The sequence below is a fragment of the Anarrhichthys ocellatus genome, unplaced genomic scaffold (genome assembly GCF_004355925.1).
Source record: "Anarrhichthys ocellatus isolate YVR2014 unplaced genomic scaffold, GSC_Weel_1.0 scaffold3, whole genome shotgun sequence".
Taxonomy (NCBI): domain Eukaryota; kingdom Metazoa; phylum Chordata; class Actinopteri; order Perciformes; family Anarhichadidae; genus Anarrhichthys; species Anarrhichthys ocellatus.
In genome coordinates, this window is record NW_022280033.1 from 12,257,872 (window position 1) to 12,281,052 (window position 23,181).

The window sequence follows — 23,181 nt, forward strand, 5'->3', positions numbered from 1 at the left end:
TCCAGAATGTGGACGGACAGAGGGGAATAACGGCTGATGAAATTGTTTTTGGCAAATGTAGCTGTAATTATATGTAATTGAGTACATATCATCATCATCTCATGACAACAATGCGGTGTAATGAATCTGATGAAAGATACTAATATCCCTTTGAATCTTAGTCAAAAGTACAGCAGTCTAATGATGTACATATTGGAAGGTTTACAAAGATGAGCTGAAATTAAGCACAGAATTTAAAGAACACCACAGACACATGAGAAGAAAAACAAAAACTCTTTAAACTTGTATATATTTTTGATCTTTATTGAACCAACAACTAAAAGCAAATCCCTTATTTCTCCTATCCCATTAAAATCCAAGCCAGGGGCTTGGAACTGCTTTAATGAAACCTGCAGCAGCCTGCTGTAGTTACACAGTCATTTTGGGGACACTATGCACAGCAGCACTGGTGTCATGAGACAGACGGAGCCCCACTGCTGGATTGAAACAGTCTCAGCTTCCCATCCAGGCTTCCAGTTAGCAGCTAAGAGAGACAGAGAAAAAAACATTACGTTGAGCTTTTAGTCTTGTGGTTCAAACTCACACAGGCTCCGCCCCTTACCCCTTACGGTATGGGCCTCCGGTTCTGCAGAGTAAAGCCAATGCGGAGGTGTCTCTAAACTTACATTCTCTCTACTGACCAGTAGGGGGCGACTCCTCCGGTTGCAAAAATAAGTCACATTGAATGGAGTATAAAAAAATGACTGTACTTCTCACTTGATTTATTACCTCAGTAAACATTGTGAACATGAGTTTATGGTCTCAATCTCTAGTTTCAAGTCTTCTTCAAAACAGCATGATGTTCATTTACTAAACGATGGTCCATTTAGAGTCAAATACAACATGTACTCTTTAGCGCGGGCTTACTGTGATTGATAGGTCGCTGCTGCGAGAGACGTATACGTCGTCTCTATGCCACTCCTCCGCATTCCAAATATAATCAATTCCAAAAACCAAGATGGCGACAGCCGTAATCCAAGATGGCGACAGTGAAACCGCCAAACTAGAGGCTTCAAAACGGCAGTCAACAAACCAATGGGGGATGTCACGCTGACTACGTCCACTTCCTATATAGTCTATGGGAAGGACCAGAATGATCTGGGAGGGCTTAGACGATAATGAAATTCCGCCACTGATATTGCTTTAAAGGTGCAAGATTTAAGATTGGAAACCTTTCAACTGCCTCTGAAGGGCTCTCGACATGTCAATGCTGAGCTGGCGGTTTATAGCTAACGGTACTAACAGCACCTACAGTGCAAACTACAGCGAAAATGCTAACAGAGCTAACGGTGTTTACATGACGGGGAACTGGAGGGTAGGTGCTACACTTTCCGACAATGAGGTGTGAAACAATTTAGCACACTAAGGCACATCTTCACCACTGTTCCACCAGGGGGCATTTGACTTTTAAAAAATATATTTTGGCTGTCATGCTTTGTGATATTTCTGTTTACTTGTGAGATTAAATTGAATGGAAAGTCCTCCTGAACAAAACGAAGTAGCACTCCCTTGTTTCTTTTCTTCCTCTGTCACAGGTATGTGGTGAATGTACTGTGCGTTAGTGTGGTGAATCACCTCACACATCATAGTAGCATACATTACGTGCACGTGTCTGTCAGGACGGCTTCATCACCTGTAACCGCCTTATGAGAGCAGTGCAGAGCAGCAGCCCTGAGCTAACCAGTGGAGCACGTTCACATGTGCTTACATGCACTAAAAGCACACATGGACGGCACGGCTATGTCAGCAAAGCAAGGAGAAGCTTGGATAACAACACAGGCAGGGGAAGATAGATTTCCTTCACTGCTTGATTCTCTGCTCAGGACATTACTCCACTATATCTTTACTTACATAGAATGTTAAACACAGCTCCTTTAAGAAAAACAGCGGTGTGTGCGGGCTTTATATACTGTGGGGTCGGCACGTATTTGGGTAGTCACAACCTGATTGGCTGGCTACTCTTATGCAAATTTCCAGTCAAGGGTTCCGCCTGTGCTTATAGAACTAGAGTTACAGTATTGTAACCTTCAATATTTTCCAGGAACTGCATTGGCACACGACACTCTTGTTTTTACGACTTTCTATTTAGAGGACCAAGTTGCATAACAGCACTTGCTTCCTTAAAGAAGACTAGCATCACCACGGTCAAGATCCATAATGTGTTTGTCATGGAAATTCTTGATTTTCTATACTTGCCATATATCACAAGAAAACATAAAGCCTCATGGCCTGAACTTTGTAAAATAACAATGTTTAATCTTGAGGTTCCTGCCAGTGATAGTCATGGTGGGTAGACTATTTATACATTAACAAGGCACCCACATCAATATACTAACATTAACCCACAACCTGCACAGCTATTTAAGCAACACGTGTGCAAACACACACACACACACACACATACTGTAACCAACATGGGGATGCGATACACTAACAAGCACATATGTACAGAATCATTTCTTCACTATATTTCTTTGCAAGAAGGGAGCAGTATCTCATCTGTTTCTATGAGCCAGTAGAGAAAATGAGGGTGAGGGAGCATTACCTCAAACATCTGACAGCCAATCAGCAGCAATAACAATAGGAAACCCTCCATTTGGAGTTCAAAATGAGGGTCATGATATTCTCATATTCATATCGGCAGCTGCTCAAAGTAGAGAATATGATAGGATGGAGCACTCATTATTCAAGACAGCTGTTTACAAACGGCTCTATTTTCCCTTTATTTTCAACCTTACGTGTCTTGTAAGAGTGTGACAAACCATTTCAAATCAATTCCATCCTACTTTGAGCCAAGGTTATTTGTACTACACTTAATCCCATTTTAAGTCTGAAAGGACTTCACAAATCTTCACAAATCACGATGAAAACAACCCAACAAGTTGCAAACTAAAGGCTATGCTTGGCTGAATGTCACGATCTGCCGTGGAGCATCAATGTCATTTATGGTGATTTGTAGGTGGATTTTCAGAAAACTGGTTTCTTTTTTAAGTATACTAACAGCGGGAATTTTGGAAAACAGCAACTATTTGCCATTTGGCACAACAATAGTCTAACATTTTTTCCAACGTACTAAAGCTGTTTTATGCAGAAGAAATCCTTTTTTACCAACAAGCAGATGCCTGTGCTGGGAAAGGGAGTCACAATAGCTAAGGGCTGAGGATGACTGAACCATAGAAGAGGTTAAACTGGGGTGGATTAAATCTTCTTTTTACGAGTGAATGTTGTAGCCACTCTCCGATAGACACACAGAGGATTTGCAGGTGTGTGTGTGTGTGTGTGTGTGTGGAGCCTAAAAGACATGAGGATTTCTGCAAAAAGGTAGCCAAGTAAGCACGAACACAATACACCTACATAAGCATGTGTTATAACTTGTGTTTTTCAGCATATACAAGTGTTTGAGGCTCTCCCATGAAACAAACAGCTCATTTCACTTGCTCTTCTATTTTCAAGAAGTCTTCTTTCTCCATGACCTCCGCTTAATGACCTTAACCAACAATAGCCAAGCTGTCTGGGTCCTGCCCCCCCCCCCCCCCCCCCCCGGCTACTAAAATAGCTACTTAAAACACAAGAGGGTCGGAGAGCAGCTCCATTAGCAACTACAGCTCTATTCATCAACTACCTTCTCCATGTCAACATGCAATGTAGAGTTGAAGCTAAATTACAGATTTTCTAAACAAGGTGATAACACGAAAGGATTTTTAACGCCATACGCTCGCAGCAAACATCTGTAATCCGACACATTCCATCTCTGCAACCTTCGACCTTTGTTCAGTGAGGCTGAGGCAAGCTAAGCTGATGAGGACCGAGGGTTTTGGCTGACCTTTAAGGTCAGAAGTCAATACATCTTGAGAGCTGATTCCCTGTAGCTGTAACAGCAAGGGGTCATGCTGGGCCATCACAAGTGAGTTATTTGTCTTTCCTCAACATCCACTTCTAGGAAACACAGTTTTTATTTTGAAGATTTATTCACAATGTCAGATGTCCTAATGCATCATTTGACTTTTGATAATTTAATCATAGGTCATGCATGAGAAACAAAGCATATTTAAAATATCATTCAAAACATTTGAGCAACTCTGGGATCGTAAATCAGATTGCGAATTTGCATGGCGTGTCATAAATGTTACATAATCTAAGTTATTGTCAGGCGTGCTGGGCTCAATACCACAAATCAATAGTTCAAAGCAGGAATAAAAATCCTGATTATGAATACAGTCTAGGTTGGATTCCCAGTGGTGAAGACTGTGTGTCAAATATTGGCATTCTGGACAACAGAAAGTGACCGTCTGCAGAAACTGGTGACAACTGCGGCTTTGAAGATATGAGGAGCGATGTGTTTTTCCTCCCAAAGGATATAATTCATCAGTGCAGACTTAACAACTGCCAGCATACCAGGATGTTCTGTAGTGTACATGCTGAGAGCGGAAGGAGAACACATGAGAGATGGAAAAAGGAGCAGATGGTCACAAGGGTCACCAGTTTGATAAGCTTATGCACTGTCAGTGAAAGACATGTATAGTCTGTTGCTGGTGGTGATAGTTTTGGTGGTGACTTATGAACGGAGTCACTTTCTAACTTCCCTTAAATCTTCATGCATGCATGCGTATTAATATAAAAAGGTCTATATAATACTACACTCCAGCTAAGTTTTGTTTTTGTTGCCGTTAGAACTCCCTTTCTATTGTTTGTTATGTCTCTTATTTCCCCATTAACAATTAGGGAACTGATAATAGTCCAAATTGGTAAATGAAGGCAATGCTATATTGCCAAAGAATACACTTTTTTTTTTTTTTGAAATAAAAAAAATGTCCAATTGCAAGAGAATCTTCTGGGAAATAAAAAAATCCCATCACATTATTTTTCATTGAGAAATGTTTTATTAAGTTTGTATTAATCTAATCTTAGCTCTTATTCTAATCTTATGCTATTTTACACAGTTAGATGAGGTTATGCCATTTTCAGTTATTAAAGACATACTATGCGCTATCTAATAATGTTGTGTTCATGCCAACTATATATGTGCATATCTGAGCTAAATGTACCTCTATGCATTAAAGCTGCACAGACAAAATGCTGTTTGTCATTCCAATTTCATTTCATTCCCAGTGTCCCTCATATTTTGGGTAGTCAGGAAAAGGAAGTACTGTACAACACTATTAACCAACACCAACTAACCAACTAACCATGACCAACTGAGAAAATGCTGTCGACCACAAGTCAAAGGCTTGATACTTAAAAATTCCTCTTGCAACTGGACCCAAACTCTTTATTTCCTCACTTCCTGTTCATTGCCTTCCAGCTGTGTTGAATGCAGGCCAGTTAATTTCAGAGAGGCTGTCTCAGCTCAGTCTGTGTCTCACTCTAATGTGACATTCTGGAGCAGACAGCAGATTCCACCTCTGTATTTGCTGTCTGGCCGCTACAGTATGAAGAGAGCGTTTTGCTCTCTTGGGTCCCGGCAAAAAAGGAAACAAAGAGATAAAATATTAAAAAGGCCGAAGGAGTGTGTATAGCTTTTTCAAATGCCAAATGGCCACAAATAAAAGGATATAATAAAAAGGTCGAGTGGGAGTGCCAGCTGCATGTTATGCCTGCCCGCGAAGAGCAATGATGACACATGCTGACATATGGAGACAAGAGTAGCACTGAGCTTGAAAGCCAGTGAGATGATTCACTCTTTGTTCATCTTCCTAGTTTGGAAGATGGAACATGTTAACTTTTAGAGACAGCTGCTTGTGTCAATAAGCGGTCACAGACCTCAGTGAGTCCAGCACATGAAGTGCAAATGAGGGAAAAAGTTCTGAAACTTTTCACTTAATTAAAATACTTAAACGGACAACATTATATAATAGTTCTTGTTTCATTGTGAGGCTATTTTTGATTTTTTGAACAGTGGTTTCAACAACTTTTCTTATTATTTATAATAAATAAAAATGTAACAATAGTTTTATCAGCATTCAAGGCAGTTCACTGAAAACAAATTAAGGAATAAGGGAGGACACTCCACTGTCCCATAAAATAAATCCACTTCTAATATGCTGACCTTAGGCAAATACTACCAAGATATTTCCACTGCCGATGTGGAACAATGTAATTGAAGCTATCCATCCAGCTTGGGATGAGACAATACAGAACTCTGCGTAACCCAAATAGAGCACAGCCCTTTGAAATCTATTCTTCTAGTCTGACCTAGTAACCTGTTTGTCTGAAGTCATTGTTGATTCTGGCTACAGCATTTGGCTACAGCATTTTGCTTTGCCTTTACTTATGATCCTGAAGCAGTCCTAAAATCATTGGATGAAGCTACAGATTTAGGATTAACACTGCCTTGTTTCCAGGCTCTACTCAAATTAGACACAGCTTCTTTTGCCTTCCACAACTCTAATCTAAAAATAAATGAAAAAGGGAACAACCTTATGTGTTGAACCAGCAGAGACAAAATTACCCCTGTTGCAGGTGATAAAATACTTTGCAAGTAGAATTTGCAAGTCTACATTTATGGTAGCACATGTAGGTCCAACACCGGAGAGCTTACACAACTTTACAGAGGTATGCCATGTGAAATCCCACAAGATTTTACAAGACAACAAAGTGAAGAGACAGTAAAAGTTGGGATCTTTCATTACAGCCTTGAGTACAGGAATAAACCTGAGGGAATGAACCCCGGAGGTAGATCTGCCTGCTTGATGGTCTTTTAAGTATGAGGATGGAAAACATGAGTGAAAAATGAGTGGAAAATATGCATTGCATTATCTGTCTGAGCCTTGCATCGGAGGGTTCTCACAGCAACATCTGGATCTCAAATGTGGCTAAAAAGCAAGTCGAGCACAGGTTGGGGACACTTTTTGCTCGTATTTTTTCATGTTTTGGTCAGGAGAAAGTAATGTTACCATTAGGATATCACTTGGCTTTGGTCACAGTTAACTTTGACACTGACAAGCCATTTCCCAGGACTTCTTGAATTCCTAATACTTTTTTTACATGTTTCTATTTTGGCCAACAGAAGAAAATACAGATAGATATGTGTGCATCAATTCCAGTAAGACATTAGATCAACCACATTAAGTTTAACTAGCCAGGCACTTTAGCCAGGCACTAAATATATAAGTAGAAGATCAACTGTGTGATAAATAGGAAAGAAACACTTTTCAGCTCATATGAAGGAGAGCTTTCTGTAACTAATACTATGTATGTATGTATGAGCCATCAGAGTGCTTCATCTAAGAGCTGTATAGCAGGACCTTTTAGCAGGAACATGAAGCTGCAGCAACATACAGTTTGAGTTGGGATTGTTTTGTTAGACTACTTTTGCCAAGGATACAGATTGAAGTGAAGAACGAACTTGTCATAAAAGTGCCACGGGAGGAATCATGAAATCTACTGAGCGCACATGTCAAGAGATCCATCTCCATGTCAACTGAGCAAACTCCCTCCACTCATGTGATACGGTTAAAAGCTATAAGAAGACCGCAGGTTGGGATTGTTTTGTCAAACCTCCCTGAAATTAAACATGACAAAGTTCGGTCACAGGTTGTGAATCTTTCAATTTCATGCAGTTTTATCTCAATTTGCTAAGAATTTGAGAGGTCTTCCCTCCTCTAAGAGGTCCTGAGAAAGATGGGCCACAGTAAATTTTGATGTCAGTCACTGATCAAGAACAGCCCTTTCCCTTCGGGTGGACAGAAAAAAAAGTAGCTGTGCAGTGGTGAATACATATAACTGTGCAGCTGTGTGCTAATTGCATTCAGAAAGTTGCTTGGGAAACATTGGAGCAGACAGTTAATGTAATAAACTACAGCATTACCGGTTATTGGTTAGTATGAGAAGGCATGCTTATTTCATGAGCAACTATTTCTGTGTTTAAAATGATAATTAAATGAGACAGACAACCAATAAGAGATGATCTCATGAAAAAGATCTGATTGATACAATTTCATATATATTACCCAGAAAATGAAGGACATTACACTGAATAAAAGAAGGGTTTTGATTATTTGCACAAATGCAAACTGCAAATTTAGTAAGTCTTCATAGTTGTGTTCTAATGGATTAAATACATTTTCAACCTTTTTTTTGATTTGTTTATAGTTCCTGCCTTGCCCGCATGTCCTATCAAATTAAACACAATATGCAGAATTGCTGATGGGCAATGAGCAAGCCCTGAATGATGAAGTGTGTCTTCAAACTCTGCAGATTATTGCATTCAGCCAGTAAATGGCCACGGATCAAACTTTCCACTTTCAAACTTGGAAATCTGAATGTATCATTGTGCTGCAAAGTTTAACTGAATGGAGTTACACAGATGGACATGAAGATTTAAAACATGTGCCTCAAGTCCAACAGACAGTCAACTAGAAGTCTCATTAGACATCTAGCAGAGGTTGTGATGTTATATTCTAAAACGCTTCTTTGTGAAATCCATTTGCTTTGAACAGTTCCAGACGAAAATCATTAAGTGACCAATAAATACATTTCCAAAGGGAATGTTGCTAAGTAAGAAATGCTCTGGAGATTTTGAAAGGACGTTGGTACAAATAGAGCTGTACATTTTGATTTGTTATTTTCCTGTAATGGCAATTAAAAAAAAAAAAAAAAAGTTTGTCCTTGTGTTAAGCTTTACTTTATGTTTTCCTTGGTGAGACCATACAGTTCATGAATTTGCCTGGATATCTACCAGTTTAGATTGATATTATGCCAACAGCGTTGACTTAATTATAGACAGTAGGGACAACCTGAAGTAAAGAGATCACAAACTGAAGCATTCAAAGCATTTCTACATTTGGCAATCACACAGAGCTATCAATATTGAATATCCATTAAGACACAGTAAAACAAAAATGACACAATATTAAACTACAATGGATCCATATTTGAGTTTCAGAGTTGAGTTGTGCTTTTTATTATTTTTAGCTTCATTAGACATCAGCAGAAATTCTGCGAGGTCACTGACATACAAGTCCACTCACCCTGAACTTTGGGATGGTCTCAAAAAACCCTGCTATGTGACCTCAGCCTGAGGACATCATTCCTTCATAATCCACTTGTAAACTTACACACAGTTGGAGTTCAGAGCTAGTTGAGCTGGTTCAGGTCTGTTTAACTAACGGACCCTTTTAAATATTAGTGAAAATTATGACTTTTAAACCATGATATGTGATTTTTTTATAATTTGAATCAGAAGAAGAACGCTCAGAAACATACCAATATTTCTATTTGTTAACTATCACAAAGTGCTCTACGTATTTGTACTGTATCCTGAGATTCTATGATTTCTTTACTTTACTTTACTTCCTCAGGGAAACTTAAGAGGTGAAGCAATTTCTTGGACTGAAGAAAACATGACCTCTGAATGACACTGCTTTTCACCGTGAACTCATATCTTTGCTTTTGGACATTTTCCTTTCATACCTGTTTGAGATGTTTGAGATAACGATTAAACTGATGTGCAAACATAATCAGGGGAGGAATGGAGGGTAAACACACATTAACACTTTTGGCTTGCATGTCCCCTGGGGTGATTATGCAAAATGAACCTACTGTAGGTCAACATCTGGAAAGTAAAAAACAATCTCTGGCTTTACTTCAGCTGTCTGATATCTGATGTCAATACATTTAGACAGTTTCAGTAAACTATGGTCAATAGCTTACTGGGATGTAGAGAACAAGCCTATATTTTAGATGAGGTATTTCTGTTCTGGTAGATGGGGCATTACATGAATGATTAAGGAGTAACAAGAGACGGGGAATAACAGAACAGCAAAGACAAAAAGTAAAGACAAGTTCTTACCTCTGGTGTGGCAGGGTTGAAAGCCACACTGAGCACCGTGTCTGAGTGCTTTTGAAGCTTGTGGAGGTAGCTGCTGCTGCGTATGTCATAAATGTATGCCTAAAATGAATGAGATAGACTACATGAGCAAAAGCAGGTATGAACTGTAACCATGCAGTGATGAACCAATATAGAACATGTATAGAAGTAGTTCAATTGAGCCTCATAGAGTAGCTCAATATACTGTACTGTATGTACATGATACATACAATATGCAAGTGTGTTTGGACTGAACAAGATGCACAAATGAAATATGGTTAACTACAGACAAAGTCAACAGAAAGACACTAGCAGACATGAACAGATGTGGATATACTTTAGGGATCATTTCAACTTTGAGGGAAAGTTTAGGGTTTAAGTTTTCATGAGTTTGAGCCGCAGCACATACATACAAAAGCCCACTTCAAACACATGCAGTGGGTGTGTGCACAGCTAACATCCATACTGTCACATCCATTGGTTGTTTGGGGAGAATAATAGAGTATTCTGTCACCTCTACTTTAAATCATATTTTAGTGCCCGGTGAAGCGTGCCTCCTTCCTGCAATGGGACCTGCCATTTGCCATCTAGGCCTTAGTGAAGGATCCCTTTAAGCTTCTGGAGTGCTACTATCTGAAGGCGTTGGTAATTGCATCTGCTTTGCCCAGTTTGTGTGTTGGCATATTATGTTAAAAGGCACAGCCCCCATCAAACACACTGGATGTTTGCTTCGAGATGCTGTGGCCGGTAAAGCCCTATTCAAGAAACGCCTTGCGGGATGGCGTTTTGAGTGCATCTTCCAAGCTAATAAGCAGGTGGAAAAAGACCCTCCCACTGTGGTCCGCGCACACTCTAAAGCAGCGTGACGGAGTCGGCAGCTTTGTTCGGGTGAGTCAAGGACATATATACGACGGCAGCGGGGTTGACGCCCTGCCCGTATATATATGTTATATATGTTATATCTGTATATATATTGTATATGGTTCTATCTCATGAACGTGTTAGGCTCCTTTTCAGGGTGTTGAATTTACACTTGGTCTTGTGTGCACAATAAAACATTTGTACACCGCTTGTGTAGACATCTTTGAATCAACACTTCAATTTGAAATCTTAGAATACCTGAAATATCTAATGTTTCATCAGCTTGTTAGCACCATACAAACTTAATACAATCAGTGAGTTTTAAGTGCCATTTGTGTGCTTCAGTGCCATGAGTACAGATAAAAGCAGATGCAGGGATGTTTGTTACCAGACGACGACTCATCAGATTCCTGCAGCTGTTTTGTATTATGTTTCCCTGAAAAAAACGCTTCAAAAGTCCGTGGGTAAAGTGTCTCCTGTCTGAGGCATATGACGTGTGTGGTAACATGCAGGGTATTAGATACTTGGAAGAAATAAGTTCTTTCAGGAATGCTTAAATATCACATGGATCCCCAGATGTATCAGCTTATATCAACTGTAACTGAAGCTGAGAGCAGGGATAACACTGAACGAATAACAGGTTAATATTGACCACATTGAGATAATATTCCACTTAGATTGTTTTTGGCCTTGTGTTTTTTGGAAAATGTGTAATATGATCTAGGGAGTCTTTTTAAAGTATTCGGGTTCTTTTTTTCCATGATTGCTTTTTGATATATTAAGACAAGTACAAATGTGTCTGGCTTATGGAAGTCTCAGGGCAGCTACAAATAAATATGGTGTAGCTAACTACCATATACTCTCCCGATTTCCAAGAAACGTTGGAAATGTCCAATCTCGACAGAGATGCTCTCAAATGTCCGTGCTGTGCCGAGTCCCCAGAATTAATAATAACCAGCAGCATGCATATATTATTCCACTGCTCTCAATAAGCACATACACCAGAAGAAAAGAGAGATGGATAAGGAAAAGGGAGGCAGTCTTCTGAAAACTTCTTGAAAGCAAGTATAAGTCACAGTCTGGAAAAGCAATTAAATAGTTCTGCTTCAACATGAAGGTTGAATTTGACTTGGAAAAAGGCTCGAGTCAAGCACAAACAGTCTTCACCTTAAATGGAGATGAAACTGATAAAGAAATGCTGCTGTTTTCCTGCTGTCCTTCTGCTTTACGAGGCAGAGTAAGACATAAACAATATAAAGTATATCCCATAAAATGTATTGTAGTCAGAATACTTTGCCATTTAAGCCTCAACCACAGTTTATAAGTGGCTTTGACGGGCAGAAGCCTTAATTAAACCACATTCAATCTTACAAAAATGAAGAAGAAAAAAAACAATTGCTGATTATCAAAGTTTTCTTGTCAAATTGTACTTTAAGAAACTGACTGTCTGGGATACAGTATGTACAGAGAAGTCTACACACACACTGTAAAGGGAGAGACAGATATTCAAACTTACGCAGTTGTCCTCAGAGCCTGAGGCAATGAACCGGCCACATGGTGATATGGCTGAAGAGCATGGATGGCAGCGATTTAGATGGTTCTCATAACGCCGTACACACCTGAGAAAGAGATGCACACATTGGTGAGATATTGTGAAGTTTACAAACTCAAACCAACCTGATGTGCAGGAATTAACATTTGAAATCTTAGTTGCTCTGGGTCCCATTGGTATTAAAACTATATCATTTCTGGTTTGTTTCCTCGCAATGGTCATATTAGGAGCTCATAATATATATACTTCATATAAAATAACATCCTTTAATCCATTGGAAATTATTTTACCCTGAACTCTGTGTGCCAGGAAAAACTGTAGACAATAAAACACTGCTTGAAAGTGAGCCATCTTTGGACTGGGAATGAAAAGCATTTCACACACGAGTGCAGCCATCTTTTGTGATGTGGTGTGATGTTAGATGAAGATGCAAAGTCTATATAGAATGCTGAATTCTGGCAGGAATTACCAAGGAGCAGAATGCCACCCTGCAGACTTCCGGTTTTACAAAGAACTGAACCAGCAGAAGACAAGTAGTTGAGCATGACTCCAGCATAACCAAGGAAAGAGAAGGTAGATGATGAACGGCCCACTTCTGTGCAGTTTCTTTTGCTTTGGAACAGCATGTAATCTCTTTACAATGCCACTATTAGCTCGCTGAGCTAGGGTCTCTGTATGGGCTGGCATGTTGGCAGGGCTTTGACAGGATATGGTGAGAGCATGTCTTTGACATTCACATGCTAATGTCGTTAAGCTTGGCTAAAAGTAGGTCATATTCACTGGTGTTCATAAAGACATATGATATACCCAGTACGGTGAGCAAGTCAAATAAAAGCAAGCAATAGAAACTAACTTTATGACGCTTATAATGCTGGAGCAACCCATAGCCTTGACTGTGGAGATGATTGACTGGTGCTAAGAAAATACTGAGAACAATTTCATTTAGATTTTGTAAATGCTTTTCAATGTGTCCAGTTCAGCTTGAATATACAGGATACACCTATGCCCAACAGGTTTATATTATCTGAGAGCTACTAATGAAAACCTCTTTTCATTTTGATGCATAGCAAGATGGGCGAGAAGCATCTGTTTCTAAATCCACTTTAGTACATCTGGACATTCAGGTCTGCACAACCTGTCATCATCAAACTGATAAGAAACAGTTTAACAAGTTAGAAATAAACACATATCTAGGTTTTCTAGGTCAGAATTCTCTGTGTTGTGTGAGTGATGATGACTTTTTCCTGATGACTTACACAGACTGCATCGGAGGGTCTGATTCTCTTGAGTGGAAGCCTGTACGGTTCCTGACTCCACCTGGGTATTCAGTGTCAGTCATTAAGGTCATCAGCTGGCTAATCATAGCTCTTTATTTGCAGCCAATATATTTCACCCATTTTAACTGTGTCTGAGCAAATCAGGCAAAAGCTGCTTTTTCTTGTACTATTCGATATTATTTAATACAAAGGCATTATTGATCCATTCAGTCACAATGTTAATTTATCAGATGATGGCAATTCCCTCCTTTAAAGGGAATACATCACTGGACTAAAGAGACACATCTGTTGTCTTTGTCTTTAGAACTGGTATCCGTGGGGACTGATTTTAAACTATCCTAAATACTGCCATGTAGACCCCTAAACCTGAACCTTGCACACATTTGGAAATGCAAAGGGCGAGTGAAGGCTTTAAAAAATAACTGTTACCAATCCAGTGCCTTACATTACTTATAAAACTCTTTCTTTAAGTGTTGCAAACTTTCAAAAACCATTATCTACATTCAATCTTCTATAGATACACATGGGCATCATACATGTTTGTGCTTTTGTTCGAAAAGGAAGACGCAAGAAGGGCTGGGGATTTCCATGTGAGAGAGCAAAACAAAATGACGATTGAGTTTCAGAAGCACTGAGTGAAATGTGTATTTCCCATTGTGGTTTTTATGATTGAAGACAAAATACAGTATTAACCCCAATTCTGTCCCAACTAATAAGACCAAATAAGTGCCTAAAAATAGTGCCTAATAAGATAGGTGATTGGTGCGTAACAGTAACCACAGAGCAATAATACAAGAAGAATTTGAAAATAGAAAATATGAAGATTTTCAATTGAATATACTAAACAAACAAACAAATGAGAGTATGTCAAAACAAGTATGCTATTAAAGTGTCATGTGTATATTAACAGAGAAAAGAGGTGCAAAGGTGTAACTGTAAATTGTCCTGGGGATGTAAGTGTCTGAGTCAGTGGAGGTCCCCGGGCATTATTGATGAACCCAACTGCAGATGGGAAGAAACTATTTTTGTGGCGTGGGGTCTCCTGCCAGAGGAAAGGGACTCGAATAATCTATTAACTGTTCTGTAGCTGGGTAAAATAACCCACACAGTCATTCATCAGCAGTGTTTATGGACAAGCATGATAAAGACATAAAACAACTCGGTAACACTTTATAATAACTACACACTATGAAGCATTAGTTAAGTATGAGTAAACACTTAATTCATCATTTATAAAGCATTGTTCCTACATTAATAATTCATTAGTATGCAGTTCATAACAACAGTTATAAATGTTTTATTCTTGATTAATAAGCCGGTCTATTATGTGTTTCATTATTGTGTTTTCATACTTTATAAATGATGGATTCCCCATTTGTAAATTAAGTATTATATATTTTACAAACCAATTATTAAGGAGTTGTAGATGATTAATACAATAATTTAGTGCCTCAAAACACATGTTCACGTTTTGAACATAAAAGGCAGATAGACACAACACAAAGTGATCAAGAACATATCAATATTTATTGCAAGATGCAAAGAATATACTGTTAAATACAAACCTCTCAGCCAATCATTCATGTAAGAAACAAACAAACAAAGACATTCTCCTTCAGGAGAACATGGCTGGATACAAAACATTTGTAAATATACGACTAGACCTAACTAGGAGCTTTGTATATTAGTTTACATTTACTTATTTAATTATTCATTTTAACCAAGCATATCGATCTCATTCACATCCACTCCACATATAACAGCTCGTTAGCCATCTGTCACCTGGATTGCTCTATTTTTAACGGAGGTGACGCGTTAGCGTGCGCCTGTCTCGGGACCTCTAGTGTTAGCTGGAAGGCGAGCTGGATACTCATCCTCCATAATGTGTAACGTTACGTGCCAGCAAACTAAGAAACAAACAGACGGCCATTGGAGGCCCGTCAGCAGCCATTCTTTCTGGCCCGGATCCGCGCCTCCTTTCAACTTAGGTCGGAGTTTTAGATCGCGTAAGTGCACTACCAGTTCCTGAGCGAAACATTTGTCCCAAAAAGAGTCTGTACAATCTTTTCACATCGTACTGTAAATGGGTCGTAATGTGTGGAGTTTTGTGAAAACTGTGCCATGGAAAACATGGTGATCGCTGAACTAGCAAACAGTGAATTCATAAAAGAATTCTTAAAATAATTCAAAAAATGCCATTGAGAAGAGAATGGAATGCTGGATGGAACATGCATGTTCTGGAATAGAATTAGAATGTTGACGTGTCACAAAGACCTTTAGTCTTGCCTCTGCCATATGCAAGATTCATTTCCCAGGCTTCTCGGGGAGAGACAGTCGCGTCTCTTAACTCCTGCATGGTGTCGCTGTGTTGGACTGCTGTTTCAAGAGTGTCGATGGAGGGCGGTCTGTATTTAAATCATGTGCCAACATGCGTTAGGGTACTTCGATTAACTTAGAGAGCTTTGCTTGTAGGAGGGATATTTTCAAATATAGTATTTATAATTATACAGTTGTAAAATTATTAACTAACTATGTCAAATGTTGGGATTTACTCTAACCTCCTACATTAGGACAGTGTCTTTATGCTCTGATTCACTCACAGGTTATGGATCATATTTATATCTGGCACTGGGCATTGGCCACTGCCGCAATTGTGGCATATGCATAGAGATTCCATGGCTGCTTGTTCTGATGCTGACAGTGAGCGTTTGAACTGTCGGGGAGAGACAGTTCTTACATCCTGCATGGTTCGCTGTGTTGGTCAACAGGCTGCTGTCAGTGTTAATAGTGGGCGGTCAGTCTTCTTCCTCAAGTATGTCATATGTTAGCCTGCGTGAGGGTACTTCAGGTGTCCGATGTAAGATGATGGGGTAATATACTCTCACCAAACTCCTGTCGTGTAAACCAGTAGCATATCTGACCTGTAACATTGGATTCAGAATAGATTTTGTCCGTTAGTACTTTTTTTAATTTGGCTTAGTATGTTTGGTGCCACCATGATAATTTAAGCATTACCAAATCCTTTTTAATGGATTTTTAATGGTTTTTATGCTCTCATTCTCACTCTTTGTGCTTTCTCTCCTCGCGGTACCATTAACGCACATTGCTGACTTTGCTCCTCCACCGGAGTCTCTGTGCTTTCCCACCTCGCAGGTTTCTATGGATCCTGGCGATACCTGGACACTGGTCTTGCCTCCTGCCGTGGCTCTGTCATATACTGTACATTGAATGTGTTGTAACTCTGTAAATGTTGTTCATTCTGTACACATGACATCTATTGCACTTCTGTCCATCCTGGGAGAGGGATCCCTCCTCTGTTGCTCTCCCACAGGTCTCTTCCTCTTTTCTCCCTGTTAACGGTGTTTTTGGGGGAGTTTTTCCTGTTCCGATGTGAGGGTCCTGGGACAGAGGATGTCGTATGTGTACAGATTGTAAAGCCCTCTGAGGCAAATTTGTGATTCGTGATTTTGGTCTGTACAAAAATAAATTGAATTGAATTTAACCTGCGCCTACTGTTTTCAACAACTCCACAGAAGACACCTGGACAGCTCTGAGGCAATATCTAATTTGCGCTATTTAGTGCCATATATATAGTAACAACGTCTCTGTGTAGTCAACAACTGTCAAATCAAATAAAGAAAGTACACATCAATTATATTTTAACAATTATTATTCTCAGTTTTCCAATTTAACTGGATGGATTATAAATAATATATAGAAATACATAAATAATGCATTTCAAGTAAAATAATGGCTCCATCTAAAAATGAAAGGGTGAGGGTTACCCTCACCCTTTTACACATCATTTCTGTATTTAAGTACACGGCTGTGAAAATACGTAATTATAAAGATAGTTACCTAAATACAGTAAATCATCTGAATCATGGTATAATACTGGCTGCGTTTATTGGAGATTGTTTTAAATGTCTGTTAGATCAAATGTATTAAGAGTCTTTAGATGTACAGAATTATCACATGGCATTTCTGCTTATGTTCATAACCACATCTTGGCCAGATGAATGTAATGGCAACCTTTATATTCCAAATGAGATGTTAGCGCAGCGCTCACTCACTTTAACTTGCTAAAGGACGAGACAGGCCGAGGAGAACGTTTGTTCTTAAAGCAATAGTTTGACTTTGTTAAGTACTGTCTTTGCTCTGTACTGCATTGTGTCTATAGGAATACATCATTGCTGTGCTGTGTTGTAAGATTGACAATAAAACAATGAATTCCATTTGGTCGTTGATGAAAAGGTTAGGATGCTTGAAATAAGAAATTCTGACTTTGACAAAGACGTTTTGTACTTGTCAGTGGTGATCAAACAGCCTTATAATTATGGCAATTCTAGTTTCAAGCATTAACTTGCTCAGAACCAGTAATACAATCTCAGTAACAAGTTATAATACCTTATTAAGATAATTAAGGACTGAAGCGCTTGAAACAAGTGAAATGCTCGAACATAAAAACTGTAAGAAGAAATATCTTGTCAGACAAAAAACAAGCATATATTGCCTTGATATATGCTTGGTTAAAATGAATAATTAAATAAGTAAATGTAAACTAATATACAAAGCTCCTGGTTAGCTCCAGTCATATATATTTACAAATGTTTTGTATCCAGCCATGTTCTCCTGAAGGAGAATGTCTTTGTTTGTTTCTTACATGAATTAATGGCTGAGAGGTTTGTATTTATCAGTATATTCTTTGCATCTTGCAATAAATATTAATATGTTCTTGATCACTTTGTGTTGTGTCTATTTGCCTGTTCTGTTCAAAAACTGTGTCTTGAGGCACTGCTGGCCCTTCAATGTCATTTATAAATGCTTTGTAAGGCATAAATAGTCCTCACTTTAGATGAGGTCACACAAAACACTTTACTAACGAGTAGTAACTACCTTAATAAATCATGAATTAATCATGAATTGCAGTATTAATATGCTTTTATAAAGCATATATTAACATAGTCCCTAACCATTAGTGTATATCTAAATCATTATATATATATATAAATGCATGAATAATGTACATCTAAATAAGTTATTCATCATTTACTAACACTTTATAAATTATCTTATTAATCATCTACAACTCCTTAATAATTGGTTTATTAACTCATACTTAACTAATGCTTCATAGTGTGTAGTTATTATGAAGTGCTACCAACAACTCTGTTAATGACTCTGATTGCAAAACAATTTGGCAATGAACCCCTACAAAAATTGAATTACAAACCCGGTGTAATGTTAGCAAGTGTCCCGTCGAAAAAGTGAGAGTGTGAGTGACGGTAAGTATGAGGTCAGCAGTAACGTTACAGCTGTGAATGTAGCAGTACAGTGTGCGTATAATTTATTTCTCGGTAAATAAATGATTCAACTCCTCAAGACCCGTGAGGAGATACAAGCTTTTACCGTGTCTTGCTTTTCAACCAGCTGATGATTAAAGTGATGGGGATTAGCCCAAAGTTAGCAACAGCTCCGACTCAGGCTAACATGAGGTGGGTTGACCTTAAAGGTGGACCAGCTATTCTTCTTTAACTGTTTAAATAATAGCGCAGTTAAACTAATTTGTTACAAGGACATCTCATGAAAATGAAACACGTTTTCATATCATTGTTACAACTGTAATGGTATTATTAAGAATTTATATCGGTATACGGCAAGTACTCAAATATAAGTACTTTGCATTGTTCCAATTAAAAGAAAAAGCTACGCTCAATAAAATAATCTGATTATTATGAGGAGCAGCCACATGACCACCTTATGTAAGTTTCACTCATGCAATTCATTGTTCCAAGAACTTTTTTATTTGCCTTGTTATATCATGAGGAGATTCTGGTGAACATAAAACCTAAAAATGACTTAACTACTTCAATTAGCGGCAACCTAATACATCAAAAGTAATACCTTTAAGTTAGCTGTAACAGAAACAGACACGTAAGGTTCATCAAAGAGGGAACCCAAATTAAAAGAAAAAACACCCGCTTCTACATATTGTTTCCATACATCCATAAGTTTCACTTCAGAGGACCTGCATCTGCTGAGGAATGCTTGATGACAGCTCTAAGAACCAGAAGTTGACCTGGAAGCCAGGTACAAATATTTATCAGATAGAAATACGGATTTGATTCTGGGGAGAGGAGTTAAGGATGAAAGCAGTCTCACACATGAAAGAATGAAACACTCAAAAATGCCTTCTACCGGGCCAAAAAGAACATTTTGAAATCCAAGAGAGCTTACTTGAATTATCCACCTTATATGGAGCAAAAAATAATTCTCAGCTATGTACTTTGGAAACTGCACAATTGCAGATTCAATCATCAACTGAGGAATGTTTGCTTAAGAAATGTTTTATGTAATTCAAATATAAGGTCATTTTGCACTCCCAGGAATAGCAAAGGGAAAAAAGCAATATCGGTTTCTTCCTTAATGTACGAACATGTACTGTCCTTGGAAAATTTGACAGATGTGATGAAGCAACCCTTCAGCCAGTGTGAGTAGCGATTAAGACTGTAAAGCCACTTTCATTAAAGTCACTCATCATAGTAAATGTAATGGGTTCATTTTTCTGTCAGAAACAGAAAAAAGAAATACATAAAGTACATATTATCATAATGTTTACCTGTTATAGAGGTTTCATTCAGGTATTACAAATGCCTTTCTGAGGCAGTAAACGTGAATGTACAGGACATGACCATTTAATTGCACTTTTGTTGCCTTATTTTCCCATGTAAAATTGCATTGTAAACAAATAGAATTAATAGAATAGACTACATTAAAACCAACCTCAGTGTACGGAGGTCCCACATCTTCACACCATCCGTGACTGCACTAGTGAGGAAGAGGTTGTATGAATCCGGCGCTTGTGTGCTGAACATGGAACCCTGTGAAATACACATACAAAAAAAAGACTGTTTGAGTGAAATAGGTTGTAAATCTTCCATTATTGTCCAGTACTGGAAAAGTTTGTTGCTGTATATCCAATATTGGAAAACAGTTTTCACATTACTATTGGAGTCACTATTGCATTATTAGAACCTAAAAGTAGAAGGTGACATTTAAGACAATATAAGCCCAATAAGGCTGCAAGGAAAACTGGAATGAAAGCAAAATTGTTGTTAATTTGTCTTTGTGTCATTTTCCATCTTTTATGCATCACACTGAGATATGCTTCAGCTATAGACATATAGACTTTCCAGTGCTGAGCGAGAGAGAGAGAGAGAGAGAGAGAAAGAGAGAGCGAGAGAGAGAAAGGGGTGTTTTGTTTAGACTTCCATTAAGAGTGTGAGAACGGGAGTCTGAGAGGGCATTTCCAGTTCCATTTTTCCGAGAAGTCCTCTGCTCTGATGAGTTCCAGCTGAATTTTGCAGAAGAGGCGATGGAAATTTGAAGTGGGAAAAGCTGCTTCACATGCTGCAGTTCCTGACGTTTGATCCACCTCTCGACAAGAAAGCAAGAGTGGAGGGAGGACTGATGTTATGTGTGCAGTCTCCAGGCAGGGGCAATCCCTCTGATCCGCAGGTATTAATCCTACAGCATCCAGAGGCCCTCGGGCACCTGGGCAGAGGACCCCACATTGACGCAATAGCCAAGCTGAAACAACACACTGCAGGCTTTCCATAGCATGTGGCACACAATAGCTGGCGTGACAACGAACAGGCACCTCTTGGTCGAAAGGAGTATAGACAGCTGTGTGTGAGAGTGCATCACAGTTGGATGAGTTGATGCATTTAATCCATGCCACTAGCTGCAGTGTGTCAAGCTAATCCAGGCTGGCCTTGAGTGTCAAGTATGCACAGGTCAACACCCCAGGGTCACTGGGTACGAGCCCCCCTCCCTCTCTCTCTCACAAATATAGACTTTTCAGTGTTCCAATAACTTATATAAGCATCTGTACGATTTCAGTATTTTAATGATCAAAATAAATCGTGTTGTTGCCATTACAAAGCTGGCAAACATTAATATGACTATACAAGGAGAGAAACCAGGACCTTCATTTAATAGCTGCACAGAAATGTAAATAGTACGCAGAAAACCCAGACTTGCATGAATTTATTACTGATATTTAGAGTTTCACTTTGATTGATGCAGTACTTCATTCTTCATAGCACTATAATGAATGTCGATACAAGTCCAAGCTGTCTACTTATTAGACACCAGCAAATTGGGCCCACATTGGTCCAAGACAGTGATGTGGGAGTAAGGCCACATAAACCCAAACTGCATCATGGAACAGCATTCCTCCAAGGCCAGCATGCTCTCCGCCTGCCATCTCCTATGGCAGTCTTAATCCCGGGGCACCAGGGATTTACGATTAAACACTCAGCAAGATGAATGATAGTGATGATAGCATGTCCTGTCCTTCTGTCATGGAAATTTGGGTATTTTTTTCCTTTTTTTTTTTTCAACCATGACCTTCTTCATTCACACCACAAACTAACACTTTTATTCCCTCAAAGATGATCTGCGCCTTATGTAACTCGCCGGCACTCATAGAAGTCTTACGTAAGACTGTGACATCTGCCAAATAGTTGACCCTTCAAGAGTAAGATGGAAGATGGGGCTCATACAAACAAGTGATGCCAAGCTAAATCTTTGCCGTGTGGATCAGGCCTAAATGTTACTTAGTCAGTCTTAGGAGTGATGAGATGTCTTTGAGTTTATCCATTCACAAAGGTCAGAGGTTGTCGTAAACTTTAGTCAAACTACAAATAGAAAAAAAGTTTCTGAAGCAAATTTAACAAAAAAACGTACATGTCTGACAATTTCTTATCTCTGAAGACTGTAAGAATAATGATCTTGTACTGTATGCCACCTCACATATTCTGTCATCTGACACAGAGAGAGAGAGAAGGAGATAATCTAATATATAGGCGATTGAACTTTGTTTAATTCTTATTTGGGCAGTCAGGAACGTTTAAATGGTCTTACCTTGTTCTGTGTAATGCAGTGGACCACTCTGCTGTGGGCATCAGGGAGCGTTGAGGCAACTGTACCCTTGTTCATATCAAAAACCTGAAGGGACCGATCTGAACCACACACCAGAACAATGTCTGAGACAGCTTTTAAGAAAAGTTATGACATGTATTATTTACAAACTATAGGCATGCTGTAGAGATGTGTGATGTGTACGTTTTTATGATGTTTCAGTTCAAAATCACTTTTCTAGGTCAAAAAATAATAACTTGGATAAAGAATATCAACTTTTCATAGCTTCAGTTTGCTTTTTTGCATATATATACACACGTATACGCATACGTATATACGTATATACATATATATATACATATACATATATACATATGTATATACATATATATACATATACATATGTATATACATATATATACATATACATATGTATATACATATATATACATATACATATATATACATATGTATATATACATATACATATATATACATATGTATATACATATACATATATATACATATGTATATACATATATATACATATATATACACATACATATATATACATATACATATATACATATATATATATACATATACATATACACATATGTATATATATACACACATATATACACACATATATATACACACATATATATATACACACATATATATATATATACACATATATATATATATACACATATATA

General features: G+C 38.4%; 1 protein-coding gene across 2 annotated transcripts in view; it reads right to left on the bottom strand.

The window, feature by feature from the left end:
• Positions 1-302: 302 nt before the first annotated feature.
• Positions 303-23,181, bottom strand: part of wdr27 (WD repeat domain 27) — a 39,105-nt gene continuing 16,226 nt past the window's right edge. For both annotated transcript variants that reach the window (XM_031840960.1, XM_031840952.1), the window contains 5 exons: positions 22,466-22,587; positions 20,321-20,418; positions 12,225-12,327; positions 9,830-9,928; positions 303-523 (listed from right to left, as the gene is read on the bottom strand). In XM_031840960.1, coding sequence (XP_031696820.1) covers positions 452-523; positions 9,830-9,928; positions 12,225-12,327; positions 20,321-20,418; positions 22,466-22,587 — 494 coding nt within the window. In that variant the 3' untranslated portion in view covers positions 303-451. The remainder of the gene's footprint in view (positions 524-9,829; positions 9,929-12,224; positions 12,328-20,320; positions 20,419-22,465; positions 22,588-23,181) is intronic.